The following is a 15,000-nucleotide window of genomic DNA, read 5'->3' on the forward strand; positions in this document are numbered from 1 at the left end:
TACTAAAAAAACCCCCCCCAAAAAAAACCCCATGATCTTACCGCTGGGCTTCCTCCAATTCCACCTCCAAGATCGCTACCCAACTGTAAGAGAAACAGTAATGTTACAGTTCCAGCAGGGATTGTAATCCAGAAACAATAAAAGTAACGATGGATTTCATGGCAGGTCTATTTAGAAAAACCCATTCAAAAGAACTGAACATATATAACACTAATCTGAAAATGCCATCTGGACTATGTTTAGTGCAGAAAAAGCACTAGCTGTCAACAAGGATGTACACACAAGGTAGCAATTTACAGGTCATTCTGGCCTCCTTACCCAGAGAACAAGAAAGAAAACATCTGTGTCACATCACACAATATTGCTCCAACTTTAATAGTCCACCCATTTGTATAGTTCATGTTTATGTTTATAAATGGCATGTTGTAATATGGTGCATGCAGTCTTTTCTTTTTACTATCACCATCTGAGAGCAACATAATGTAGAAGCAGAGACCCTGATTACAGACATGTGTCACTTACTGGGCAGCTTAGTGTAGTTTTGGTAAAATCACAGTTTTATCAGTAGGAGACCACTAGCGGACAAGTAAACCTGCTGCCAGATATTCAAGCATATTCATGATCTCTGTCTAACCCCGCCCCCCACCACTGATTTTCAGCTGCGTACTCTGTACATGGGCAGAATGCTGCCAATCAGTGGTATGGCCTGGGGTTATACTCAGTATTTTTCATCAGATAAAACAAAAGGTATTATCAAAATGACAGCAGGCGGCTATATCACTATAATAAGGTTCTCCACTCACATTATGCTGCTCTCAGATGGGGGTAGTAGAAACCTGGTGACAGATTCCCTTTGAAGGGAAGTTGCCATATGGAAATGTTATTTCATCTGCAAGCTAAAGGCAGGAGGAGCTCATCAGATTGATATACATTTTTATGTGAAAGATTTAAGTAAACCCTGTATTTGATTCATTGAAATCCCTGATGTCTGTATTCATAGAAATCCAGTGAACGGTCCTACTCTGTGACTGAGTCTTCCATGTAGGACTGTGTACGCAGAGATAACTGTCAATCACTACTAGGACCGCCCAATGGACTCATGCAAACAAACACCAGGGAGCTGAATAAAATACAAGCTAAACTTATTATTATGCTCAGCTTCTCTTTCTCTATACTATTTGACAGGTTAAAGAGAACCGGTCATCAGGGTTATAGATTTATCTATACTATTTGACAGGTTAAAGAGAACCGGTCATCAGGGTTATAGATATTAAACTAAAGGTATGGCTATAATGGCGCTGTTAAACTGATTTAATAAATACATTTTGTAAAGAGCTCAGCCTGTTTGTTTTAAGTCATCATCAAATGTTTTGGTCCTTGGGGGTGAGACTGTAATGTGGGACTGTGTGGGGTTGGACTGTGGGATGGTGTTATGCTCTGCCACTGCCCCTCCGAAGCACCTGGTATTTTTATCCTCTGCATTACTTAAATTTTGCGCAGATTGATCTCTTGACTAGGGCTGAGCGGATCCGAACTGTAAAAGTCCGGATCCGCACGGTTTCAAAGATGCCCGAGTGCCGGACCCGGATCCTGGATTCCGGGTGCACGATCTGGATCTGGCACTGGGGAAAATAATTGAAAAAGAAATAAAAACAGGAATAAAACAGCGTTTCATTCTTACCAAGACCCAGTGTCATGGCAGCACACTGCTTCCGGGTCATGCATTCACTTTCTGTACTATGCATTGTATACACACAGCTTTGTGTTTTCCCCACCCACCGGCCGTCTTCTCGTCTGTGATTGGTTGCAGGTAGATGCGCCCCCAGCCTGTGACAATATCTGCCTGCCGTGCAGTCATTGCGGCTCAGTCATCGTCTGCACAGCCACAGGTCGTGCTCTATGGCCGCTGGCTATGTAGCAGAGCTGAAGCGGCGTGGGACTCGTGTGAATTACGCCGGACCTACAGGGTGTTTGGGGTTAATAGAGAGGTGAAGGAGGGTGTGTGTTTTGAACTTTATTCCAAAAAAAAGGATTTTTCTCTGTGTTTATTTACTTTCACTTATAGGTTAGTGTGATTCAGGTATCTCAGACGCCTGTGCTATCACACTAACCTAGAGTTTAGTATCAGCTGTGCACTGCTATTAACCCCTTATTACCCCGATAGCCTCCGCACCAGGGCAGTCGAGAAGAGCCAGTAAAGCACCGGGATTGTCATATCTAATCGATGCGGCAATACCGGGCAACTGCGGGCTAAGAATACCAGCCCCCAGCCAGCTTTATCTTGGCTGGGGATGAAAATTAGGGGGGATACACGTCTTTTTTTTTTTTAATTTATTTAATAAAAAACAAAATAAAAAAATTAAAAAAAAAGCATCACTGACACAGCCGCGCACACTTCTAACAGGAACGTGCATGTGTTTCTAGGTACATGCACGCTCATGTTCAGAGAGCAGCAGGCCGTGCAGAGTCTGACATCGCAGCACAGCCACACACTTCTGACAGGAACGTGCATGTGTTTCTGAAACACCTGCACATTCACCATACTGACACACAGACACACTGCTTTCCCCGCCCACCGGCCGTCCTGCAGCCTGTGATTGGTTGCAGTCAGCTGACACGCTGCCACTCAGGGTGGGGGCGCGTCTAACTGCAACCAATTACACCTGCCGGTGGGCGGGCAAAACTGTGAACATTGAATTGTCGGCATCGGAAACGAAAAGCGTGACCCGGAAGAAGTTTGCTGCCATGATACAGCCTGGGTGAGTACACCGCGCGTGCGCGCTCCTTCCCCCCTATCCCCTCCACAAACGTTTTTAATCTCCGGATTCTGGTCCCCATAGACTTATATGGGCACCGGAATCCGGAGCGGATCCGGATTTTTTTTTTCCAATCTGGCAGTGGTCCTGGATTTTGGTGGATTCGATCAACTCTACTCTTGACAGCCTTCACAGAAATGGTGCCTTTGCATGCGCAGATTTAAATCTCTGCTCAATGATGTGCCAAAATCTCAATGTGTGCATGCTCCGCAAGTGACAACATATTACTGTAGCCCACTGCGATATCAGTCTGCGCAAGTGCCGCCTGCGCCTGAGACGGCTCCAGCGCAAAATTTAAATAAGGAAGAGTAGACACCAGAGGCAGTGGAGGGGATGTGGCAGAGCAGAACACCCTTTCCACTGTCTCACCCCAAAGCACGGAGACCACTATTTACAAATAAATAAATAATAGGCTGCCGATTTTTTCCCCAGAATGTATGTATTAAATCAGTATAACCGTGCCATTACAGCCATCCCTTTATTTTGCCATGCATGAGCTTGTTGACAGGTTCTCTTGTTGACAGGAGTACATTGGATGAATTATAGTGATAAGTGTGCCCCACTGTTCTCAGCTTTCAGAGAATAAAATACATTAAACAAGTATGGAGTTGGGGGGAATATAATGTATTTTTAAAAGCTTGACCCCTTTATCCAGCTCACATGAATGTGTCGGGAGACTCCTGTATTACTTTTAAGAAAATCTTCTGACACTTTTTGACACTAGAAAAGTGTCAGGTAAGGCTGCTTTCACACATCCGGTTTTTGCTGTGCGGCACAATCCGGCTCTTTGCAGAAAAACCGCAACCGGTTTGTTTTGCCGCCGGTTGCATTTTTTTCCGCATAGACTTTCATTAGTGCCGGATTGTGCCGCATGGCCTTGCGTTCGGTCCGGTTTTTGCCGGATGCGGCATATTTAGCCCATATGGCGGCCGGATGGAACGCTGCCTGGCACGTTTTTTTGTCCGGCGAAAAAACCCGCATCGCACCGCATCTGGCCGATGTGGCGCTTTTTCCAATGCATGCCTATGGACGCCAAATGCGGTACGATGTGGCAAAAAACGCATCCGGACGCCGCATGCGGTTTTTTGCACTGCGCCTGCTCAGTAGCGTGCCGCAACCGGCAAAAACCGGACGGGCCGCATGTAAAAACATGCAAAGAATGCGTTTTTTTCGCCGCATCCGTTGCATAGGTTTTAGAGCCGGATTTAGCCGCACTGCTAAAACCGGATGTGTGAAAGCAGCCACAATGCCAGGTGGCATGTTCAGGAACAAGGCACGAGTCCTGTTCATTAATCTGCTGCCCGCTCCACAGGAGGAAAGACCAGCGCACTCTTCATAATGTGCGCGTATTAATAAATCTCCCACAGTGGCAGCTACACTGACATTTTATTATGACACAAATTGCATGACTGTGGAATTTAGCATTTAGTTAGATTTACCAGACTGAAATATTAATGTTCACCATTACCACCGTATATACATATAGTTAATGTCCCACTCCAGCGCTTTCTCATGTTATTTTACGATTTGTTACCCATCAGTAATGCATGTACTGTGTGTGCAATAAAATACTTAACAGTTGTTGTCTTCAGCAGTTTGCAGCGCAGCTCAGGTCATCTCCTGGACCATCTTATGGTAGCCGTGACCAGCCGGCCTGCAGAAAATGTCTGTGTGACCGGAAGTCACTTTCTCAATTTGAGTCTATGAGATTCGAGGCTAGAAGACTTACATTAATTTTTTCACCCCCGGGCAATTTTCAGGGTTTTTTTGCTCCCTTTCTTCCAGCAGCCGTAACTTTATTTTTCCTGTTAATCTTGCCATATCAGGGCTTATTTTTTCGGGACGAGTTGTACTTTTAAGTGAAACCATGAGTTTTACCATATAGGTGTACTGTTTAACGGGAAAAAAATCCCAAGTGTGGAAAATTTGCAAAGAAAAGTGCGATTGCACAATGGTTGTTGGGATATTTTATTCACAGCATGATCTAAGAGGTTAACAGGCGAGACTGGATTGTGGATCCACCCGCACCTGAAAGCCGCTCATGCCAACTGTTCAAATCAGCTGACATTTGCGGGACTCACTACCGGCTCACCGCAGCAGCCGGTGGTGATTACCTTGACACGATCCATCACGTACCCAGTATGTCATGTGTCGTGAAGAGGTTCAAGGGAACCTGTCACCAGATTTTTCCCTATTAAACCAAAAATACCACCTACTGCAGCTCCTGGGCTGTATTCTAAGAAGGTGCACCTTGTTGCTGGCCCCCTGTTTAGACCTCCAAAACAACTTTATAAAATATTACCTTTTTGTATGCAAATGAGTTTGGTTAGCCAGATGGGCGGGCTCTATTTTGCCTCCTGTCCCCCCTCCTGCCGCTGTTCGTCCCCAAGTCTTGATTTGCATGGATGACGATGGCCCCATCACTCTTCACGCTGATGCCGAAGTCTCGCGCAGGCGCAGTTAGCAGAGGCCATTATCGCGGGCCTGAGCAGGCGCTGTGCATGACCTCACCAGCGTCAACCTAGTACCAGCCCATAGTCTTGAGCCTGCGCAAATACATCACTGGCAAGCGAAAGGGATAGTTTCTGCTCAGGCCCGCGATAGTGGCCTCTGAGCGAGACTTTGGCATCAGCGTGGAGAATGATGGGGACGTCGTTATCCATGCAAATCAAGACTGGGGGATGGCGAACAGCGGCAGGAGGGGGGACAGAAGGCGAAATAGAGCCCACCCATCTGGCCAACCAAACTCATTTGCATACGAAAAGGTAATATTTTTGTAAAGTTGTTTTGGAGGTCTGAAAAGGAGGCCAGCAACAAGGTGCACCTTCATAGAATGCACCCCAGGAGCTGCAGAAGGTGATATTTTCGGTTTAATAGGGAAAAATCTGGTGACAGGTTCCCTTTAAGAAAAGAAGTAACAGTCGGATACGTGATGCAGGAGAGACCGAAGCAGAGCTGGAAACTGGAGAAGACAGCAATCGGTAAGTATTTTAACGCACACACTGATGATACATTACTTATAGCTAACCAATGGTGAAATTAAAAAAGAAAACCATGCTGGAGTCAGCCTTGAAGATCTAGTGCTCTTATAGGAAAGAATGCTTCCAAATCAACACAAAAGTGGGGTTTTTAAAAGGAATTTTTTTTTTTTATGGAACGTTCACACAAGACATTTCGACTGTAGTTTTTGCGTCACTACTCAGTTTACGTTGTAGATTTTCTCCTCTGTGTGGATAAGATTTCATAAATTCCAAAGCAAAATACTTTGTCTAACTTGGCCATTTTCACTTAGGGGTGTACTCACTTTTGTTACCAGTGGTTTTGACATTAATGGCTGTGTGCTGGGTTATTTAGAGGGCACCCCAAATTTACACGGTTATACAAGCTGTACACTGACTACTTTACATTGTATCAAAGTGTCATATATTAAGTGTTCTCCCATGAAAAAAATATAAAAATATTTACAAATATGTGAAGGGGTGTACTCTCTATTGTGATATACTGTATATTAGTAATTGTCACAGAATCCTGTCACTAACCCATGTGTTGAAATAAATTGGCTATTCCCAGTTATTTCTTAGAATAGGTCATCAACGACTGATCAGTGGTGGTGCAACACCCAACCGCTCAGCTGTTCCCGATGCCACTGCCACCGCTGCCCAGAACTACTCAGTTCTGGAGCCGCACAGTACATCTCCACTAACTTTATAGTGGCCATGACTGGGTACTGCATATCTGCCCCACATTCGAATCAATAGAGTGGATGTGCAGTAGTAGGCCGTGGCCACTATTCCGTCGTCAGAGTTGTGCACATCGGGACCATAACAGAGTTGTTCCGGCGGTGACACTAGTGACAGCTGATCGGCGGGGGTGCCAGGTGTGGCAGCCAGCAATCTGACATTAATGACCTATAGTAAGGACTAGCTGTACTACCCGGCTTCGCACGGGTTAATAACTGCTGTTACCAAAATAGAATGTATTAACAAAAATGTATTCTGCACACAAAAAACAAAAAAACTAATAGATATAAATGTAAATATAATGTCTATCTCCCCCTCTGTATATATCTCTCTGTCTCTCTCTCCATCTCTTTCCCTGTCTGTCTCTTTCCCTGTCTGTCTCTTTCCCTGTCTGTCTCTTTCCCTGTCTGTCTCTTTCCCTGTCTGTCTCTTTCCCTGTCTGTCTCTTTCCCTGTCTGTCTCTTTCCCTGTCTGTCTCTTTCCCTGTCTGTCTCTTTCCCTGTCTGTCTCTTTCCCTGTCTGTCTCTTTCCCTGTCTGTCTCTTTCCCTGTCTGTCTCTTTCCCTGTCTGTCTCTTTCCCTCTTTCCCTGTGTCTGTCTCTTTACCTGTCTTTGTCTGTCTCTTACCCTGTCTGTGTCTTTCCCTCTCTTTCCCTGTCTGTCTGTTTCCCTGTGTGTCTCTTTGTCTGTGTCTGTCTCTTTACCTGTCTGTGTCTGTCTCTTAACCTGTCTCTCTCTTTCCTTGTCTGTCTCTTTCCCTGTCTCTTTGTGTCTGTCTCTTTCCCTGGCTGCATTGTGACAAGCCAACATTCCATATAAGGGCGTGGCTGCGCACTCTTCTGAAGTTCTGGCTGCACTGTGGCTCCAGCTCCATTCGCTTTAATGGAGGCAGGTTTTTTGGCGAATAACTGTAAAGCGCGGGGTTAAAATTTCCCCTCTAAACATAGCCTATGACGCTCTCGGGGTCCAGAAGTGTGAGTGTGCAAAATTTTGTGGCTGTAGCTGAGACGGTGCAGATGCCAATCCCGGACACACACACACAGCTTTATATATTAGATAGGTCATCAATGTTACAGCCTCAGACGTAGTCTTTAACATTTGTTCTCAAACAATAAAATTATAGGCGCAAGATTTATATGAAAATAATCCTGTACCCTTTAAGAAACCATTACTTCTTTATCAGGTAATAGAGACTGACAGTTTTGGAAAAGATCTAGAATATATGGGATACAATTACCAATAACAACATATAGTTACTGATCTTAAGCATAGAGAAACATTTCCAAAAAGCATTTCCAGATGTAAAACTTTTCATCTTTTTTTAACGGTCAAAAGAAGGGTTCCACAGCTAAAGCATAGGGTACAGGGGCAACCTGCTGGCTTTTCCACTAATTAAGGCAGGGGGCAAGGTTTTCAAGTACACTTGTAATATGTGAAACAATGAGTTCTTCAAAACTAATAAATGAAATTATTAGTGGGCAAATTAAACATTACATATGCCCAATGAAGGCTGAATGTACTTTGTAAATTTCCTAGAAAAGTTCTTCATAGTGTTTTTGACTGTACTTTAAAAGCTCAATTCAGTTGCCCTTTCAGCACAAGCTGTCTTAATGTTCCCTCTTTCTGGGATGGGAGCCTAGAAGCTGCGTCAGCGCCCTGAACCTCTATGTGAATCACATATCCTCTGCGGCAGCTAACAACCTAAAAGTCAAGCATATGCGCTTCACATATTTCAATCTGGATGAATGATGCTGGCAGTGAAGTGACAGTGTATAGTGAAGATACACCTATTGTCTAACACAAGTCAGAGACTACAGCAAGTATAGGAAAGGAATGAATATGTGCGGTAACAACCACAAAAGCATCTTACAGCAATCTCTGCAAAGAAACAGAGTAGAGGTCAGTGCAAGGTCAGCACAAAGAATGGAGAATTTGAGTTTACGGTTATTTGTAAACAGAACAATGCTAGAAAAATATACCATACATTAGAGATATGAAAATATAATTGCTCCAAAGCAAGCTTCACTTTAAAATGACGACTTAACACAGATATTGCACACAAAAAAACCCAAACCACTCAGCTGCTACTTACTTTCTCCAAGAATTAATTATTCCTGATCACTGTGAAGATAAGGGATAACTTACTAACAAATAAGGATCTGACTGCTGAGAATGGGGGTCAGGAACCATACAAAAAGGGGTCTCGCTCAATGGACTGTAGGAAATAGCAGAGGGATACAGTCCACGGCAGTCCCATAAAGAATGGATGAATGCACGCTGCCCTATTCAAGACAGCACTGTGCAGCAATCAGGGATCCACAGAGATCAATAACTTCTTACCTTATTCCCAAAAAAAAAAAAAAAAAATTATCACTGCTATATTACCGTATTTTTTGCTTTATAAGATGCACTTTTGTTCCCCCAAATTTTGGGTGAAAGTAGGGGGTGCGTCTTATAATCTACATATACGGATTATATACTGCAGGGTCCAGGGGAGGTGGGGGCCGCTCAAGCGGTGCTGGAGGCTGAGGGAGGCTGGTAGAGGCTGGTGAAGGCTGCAGCATTTGATCTCCTGCTCCCGCTCATACAATATGCACTGCCGCTGTCCATAACCATGGTGCTGAAACCGCACCACGGTGACGGGATGGGGGAGCGGCGCATATTATATCTGCCTGTACTCCCCTTGATCGCACATGCCCCCCTGTGTTAGATATGGCCCCCATGCTGCTGCCCATAGTAAAATAAAAAACTCTTTACTTACCTCCTCCAGCGTGTCTCCCCGGTCTCCCTCCTGCTGCTGTGATCAGGCACGCAGAGATGATATCGCTCTGCTGTGCCGATCACATGACCGGCACCGATAACCAGGAAGTGCAGGAGGCCGGAGCTCAACCGCACGGAGGGAGACACGAGGGAGGACAGTGCTGGAGAAGGTAAGGAAAGAGTTTATTTTACTAAAAGCAGAAGCATGGGGGCGATATCTAACACAGGGTGATGTGTGCGATCCACAGGGGGCTATGTGCAGCAGCAATAGGGGGCAGTGTGCCAGCCACAGGGGGCCGTGTGCCAGCAATAGAGGACATGTGGCATCACTGGGGGCCGTGTGCCAGCCACAGGGGGCCATGTGCCAGCCACAGGGGGCAGTGTGCCAGCCACAGGGGCAGTGTGCCAGCCACAGGGGACGTTTGCCAGCCACAGGGGACGTGTGCCAGCCACAGGGGACGTGTGCCAGCCACAGGGGACGTGTGCCAGCACAAGGGGGCTATATTCAATATAAGGTGGCCAAATTTATATTAAAGGGGGCTAATTTTAGGATGGGGGGGCTATGAGGGACATATACCCTATATGATTTGTTAGACGGACACTGGCATTATAAGACGGACCCCATTTATTAAAAAATTCTCTATTCCTTCACCAAATTTGGGGGTGCGTCTTATAATCAGGTGCGTCTTATAAAGCTAAAAATACGGTAGTTATTTCTAGGAAACCCAGTGACGTGAATAATGACATGAGCAGAATGGAGGCATGTAGAAAAGGTGTACTCTGCATGTCCCTGTATTACAGATCACTGGTAACAATGATCTAACGGACTGATACCATTAGGGTATGTGCGCACTAGGCGTTTTTATGTGCGTTTTTATCTCAAAAAAACGCACCCGCGGCTAAAAAACGCGACAAAAACGCATGCGTTTTTACCGCGATTTGGTGCGTTTTTTGCTGCGTTTTTGCTCACTGCGTTTTTAATCAGTGCACAATGCCATTAAAGATTGTTGATGAAAAAAAAAAAAAAAAAAAAAGTCTGATGTCATTTCCTTCTTCAAAATGTTCACTGTATGCAGGAGAACAGAAAGCTGCAGAACTAGTGTATGCAGGAGAGCAGACAGCAGCTGCAGAACTACAAGGCTCAGCATCCTCCATCCAGGACTGTATGCAGGAGTTTTTTGCCCAAAAAGAAAAAAAATGATATGGGCTTCGCTATATTTTTGTATGCTAGCCAGGTACAGCAGGCAGGTACAGGCTGCCCCCAATCCCCACCTGCCTATTTGTACCCGGCTGGGAATCAAAAATATAGGGAAGCCCTTTTTTTTTTTTTATTTCATGAATTTCAAGAAATAATTAAAAAAAAAAAATAACATAGGCTTCGCCCAATTTTTGAGTCCAGCCAGGTACAACTAGGCAGCTGGGGATTGGAATCCACAGTGCAGAGTGCCCATGCTTTCTGGGCACCCCCCCTGCGAATTGCAGTCCGCAGCCACCCCAGAAAATGGCGCTTTCATAGAAGCGCCATCTTCTCGCGCTGTATCCAACTCTTCCAGCTGCCCTGATGCCGGGTGGCTCACTGGGTAATAATGGAGTTAGGGCTAGCTGTATATTATCAGCTGGCCCTAAGCCCGAAATTCATGGTGTCACGCCAATATTAGACATGGCCACCATGAATTTCTAGTAATGATAAAAATATTTTTCTGTGTTGTGTTTTTTTTTTATTAGAAATAAAACACAACACAATTAGTGACTCCATCTTTACTGAAATAAAGAACCCCCCTCCGCAGTAATCCTGGGTCAAGGGTCCCGCGCTGTCCAATCCGGATCCAATATCATCTGATCGGTTTGCTGGAAGGCAAAGCGATCAGATGATGTGTCAGGTTAAAGGACGTGAATCACATCACACATCAGCTGATTGTATAAAAGCCGATTACACAATCAGCTGAAGCATCAGTGCAAAAAAAAAAAAAAATACTCACGTCTGTGCTGATTACCGGCAGCTCCTGCAGCGATCGGATGAGAGTCTGATCCTGTCCCATCGCTGCAGGAGCTGCCGGTAATCAGCTGATGAAGTCCCCTGACGGCAGGATCAGCTGATAGCCAGCCGGGCGTGAAAAAGCCGGCGACACCGCGAGAATTACGATCAGCTGATGCATCAGGTGACTGCATCAGGTGATCCACCACCAGGTCCCGCAAGCTTCGTACATGCCCCGGGGAGACTGCACACAGCCAGAGCGGCGGTACCGGGAGGAGATGGGAGCGGGCATGGCACCGGGAGTCTGCAGACAGGTGAGTATATATGACATTTTTTTTTTCTACTGTTCACTTTTGTTTTCGCCGCTGCCTCCACCTCCCGCCCAGACATGGCGCCGCACGGAGCTGACATGGCACCGGGCGGGTTGTGGACGCAGCGGTGACTGTACCGGCAGGATTCATGCTTCTGTGTTTACCAACAGAAGGAATCCTCTTCCTGTACATGTCCCTTTACTGCCCACCCCTTGCGTTTATAGCTGCTTTTTTAGTCATAGAAACGCAGCTATATGCGTTTTTCATTGCGTTGTTGAACATCTCATTGAACTCAATAGGTGAAAAACGCAGTGAAAAACGCAGAAATAATTGACATGCTGCATTTTTGTGGTCACCACAAAAACGCAGCTACAAAAAAACGCTGTGTGCGGACAGCACTTCTGAAAACCCATAGACATTGCTGGGGAAGCAATGTCACTGCGTTTTCAGCACAAAAACGCGGTGAAAAACGCAGCAAAAACGCCTAGTGCGCACAAGGCCTTAGACTAATATCTTCAATGCTCGGCAAGAGCAGGTAACCACAGATCATATGTTACCAACTAATCTGTGACTCCAGTAGAGTTGGAGAGAATTAAGTTGCAAGACCCAGGCCATTGGCGCGAAGCTCAACAATCTGTGGTCATCAGACAGGACAGGATTCCTGAGAACCACCTACCACATTCTGGCATTTGTGGCTCGTCTGTCTGTCTGTCTGTAATATATATATATTGCCTTATTCTGTCTGTCTGTCTGTCTTGCTCCAAAATTGTGTCCTTACGGTGACACAAAGCGGATTGGCCGCTGGCCTCGCCATGGCCCCGCCCCCCCGCACGGATTGGTCGCTCGCCCTGGCCCCCCCCACACGGATTGGCCGGCCGCTCGCACAGGCTCCGCCCCCCCCACGGATTGGCCTCTCGCCCCGGCACCCTGCACGTATTGGCAACTCGGCCACGCCCCGCCCCCCTCACGCAATGCACGCACGCCCCCCGCACGCATCCCCCAAACTGACACGGAGACACGACTCCCAGGTGAGTATTGTACCCCCGGGAGCCCACACCAGCGTACGCCGCCAACCCAGCCGACACATACCCTCGCATTGCTGGGGTTTGCCGCCATATGCTGGTGTGGGCTCCCGTGCGAGTGGGGGACGTGATGCGCTGGTAACCATGGTAGCATAGTTACCAGCGCATCAAGGTCCTGCAGCGGCGGAACATCCACAAACGCACACACACACACACATCAGATCACACTCACTCTCACACACACCTCACACACACACATCAGATCGCATCCACACACTCACAGCATCCGGAGATATCGCTTGCTTCTCGGCCGCGATACTGTGCTGTTAACTTCCAGGACCTGCCGGAGGATCACATGGCCAGAAGCATGTGGTATCTCCGGATGTTGTGAGTGTGAGCGCGTATGTGCAATATCGTCAGTGTGTGTGTGAGTGTATGCGATCGGGTGTGTGTGAGTGTATGCGATCGGGTGTGTGTGAGTGTATGCGATCGGGTGTGTGTGAGTGTATGCGATCGGGTGGGTGTGAGTGTATGCGATCGGGTGGGTGTGAGTTTATGCGATCGGGTGGGTGTGAGTGTATGCGATCGGGTGGGTGTGAGTGTATGCGATCGGGTGTGTGTGAGTGTATGCGATCGGGTGTGTGTGAGTGTATGCGATCGGGTGTGTGTGAGTGTATGCGATCGTGTGTGTGTGTGTGTGTGTGTGTGTGTGTGTGTGTGTGTGTGTGTGTGTGTGTGTGAGTGTATGCGATCGGATCTGTGAGTGTCGGCACAGGAACACGGCGTGCTGGAGGAGGCTGGGAGGAGAGAGGCTGATCCTGGGGAAGGCTGGGAGGGGGAGACTGATGCTGGGGGAGGCTGATGTTGGGGGAGGCTGATGCTGGGGGAGGCTGATGCTGGGGGAGGCTGATGCTGGGGATGGCTGGGATGAGAGAGGCTGATGCTGGGGGAGGCTGATGTTGGGGGAGGCTGGGAGGGGAGAGGCTGATGCTGGGGGAGGCTGATGCTGGGGGAGGCTGGGATGAGAGAGGCTGATGCTGGGGGAGGCTGATGCTGGGGGAGGCTGGAAGGAGAGAGGCTGATGCTGGGGAGGCTGATGCTGGGGGAGGCTGGAAGGAGAGAGGCTGATGCTGGGGGAGGCTGATGCTGGGGGAGGCTGGGAGGGGGAGGCTGATGCTGGGGGAGGCTGGAAGGAGAGAGGCTGATGCTGGGGGAGGCTGATGCTGGGGAGGCTGGGAGGGGGAGGCTGATGCTGGGGGAGGCTGGGAGGAGAGAGGCTGGAAGGAGAGAGGCTGATGCTGGGGAGGCTGATGCTGGGGATGGCTGGGATGAGAGAGGCTGATGCTGGGGGAGGCTGATGTTGGGGGAGGCTGGGAGGGGAGAGGCTGATGCTGGGGGAGGCTGGAAGGAGAGAGGCTGATGCTGGGGGAGGCTGATGCTGGGGGAGGCTGGGAGGGGGAGGCTGATGCTGGGGGAGGCTGGAAGGAGAGAGGCTGATGCTGGGGGAGGCTGATGCTGGGGGAGGCTGGGAGGGGGAGGCTGATGCTGGGGGAGGCTGGGAGGAGAGAGGCTGGAAGGAGAGAGGCTGATGCTGGGGGAGGCTGATGCTGGGGATGGCTGGGATGAGAGAGGCTGATGCTGGGGGAGGCTGATGTTGGGGGAGGCTGGGAGGGGAGAGGCTGATGCTGGGGGAGGCTGATGCTGGGGGAGGCTGGGATGAGAGAGGCTGATGCTGGGGGAGGCTGATGCTGGGGGAGGCTGGAAGGAGAGAGGCTGATGCTGGGGGAGGCTGATGCTGGGGGAGGCTGGGAGGGGGAGGCTGATGCTGGGGGAGGCTGGAAGGAGAGAGGCTGATGCTGGGGGAGGCTGATGCTGGGGAGGCTGGGGGGAGGCTGATGGGGGAGGCTGATGCTGGGGGAGGCTGATGCTGGGGGAGGCTGGGAGGGGGAGGCTGATGCTGGGGGAGGCTGATGCTGGGGGAGGCTGATGCTGGGGGAGGCTGGGAGGGGGAGGCTGATGCTAGGGGAGGCTGGGAGGAGAGCGGCTGAGGCTGGGAGGAGAGAGGCTGGGAGGAGAGCGGCTGAGGCTGGGAGGAGAGAGGCTGGAAGGAGAGAGGCTGGGAGGGGTAGGCTGATGCTAGGGGAGGCTGGGAGGAGAGAGGCTGATGCTGGAGGAGGCTGGGAGGAGAGCGGCTGAGGCTGGGAGGAGAGCGGCTGAGGCTGGGAGGAGAGCGGCTGAGGCTGAGAGGAGAGCGGCTGAGGCTGAGAGGAGAGCGGCTGAGGCTGGGAGGAGAGCGGCTGAGGCTGGGAGGAGAGCGGCTGAGGCTGGGAGGAGAGCGGCTGATGCTAGGGGAGGCTGGGAGGAGAGAGGCTGATGC

The 15,000-nt window shown here is 48.8% G+C and overlaps 1 protein-coding gene across 1 annotated transcript in view; it reads right to left on the reverse strand.

The window, feature by feature from the left end:
- Positions 1-41: 41 nt before the first annotated feature.
- Positions 42-15,000, reverse strand: part of LOC142260384 (AP-1 complex subunit beta-1-like) — a gene marked incomplete at both ends in the record, with an annotated part of 26,018 nt that continues 11,059 nt past the window's right edge. The window contains one exon of the mRNA XM_075331898.1: positions 42-83. Coding sequence (XP_075188013.1) covers positions 42-83 — 42 coding nt within the window. The remainder of the gene's footprint in view (positions 84-15,000) is intronic.

This window comes from Anomaloglossus baeobatrachus, unplaced genomic scaffold (genome assembly GCF_048569485.1).
Source record: "Anomaloglossus baeobatrachus isolate aAnoBae1 unplaced genomic scaffold, aAnoBae1.hap1 Scaffold_1001, whole genome shotgun sequence".
NCBI lineage: Eukaryota > Metazoa > Chordata > Amphibia > Anura > Aromobatidae > Anomaloglossus > Anomaloglossus baeobatrachus.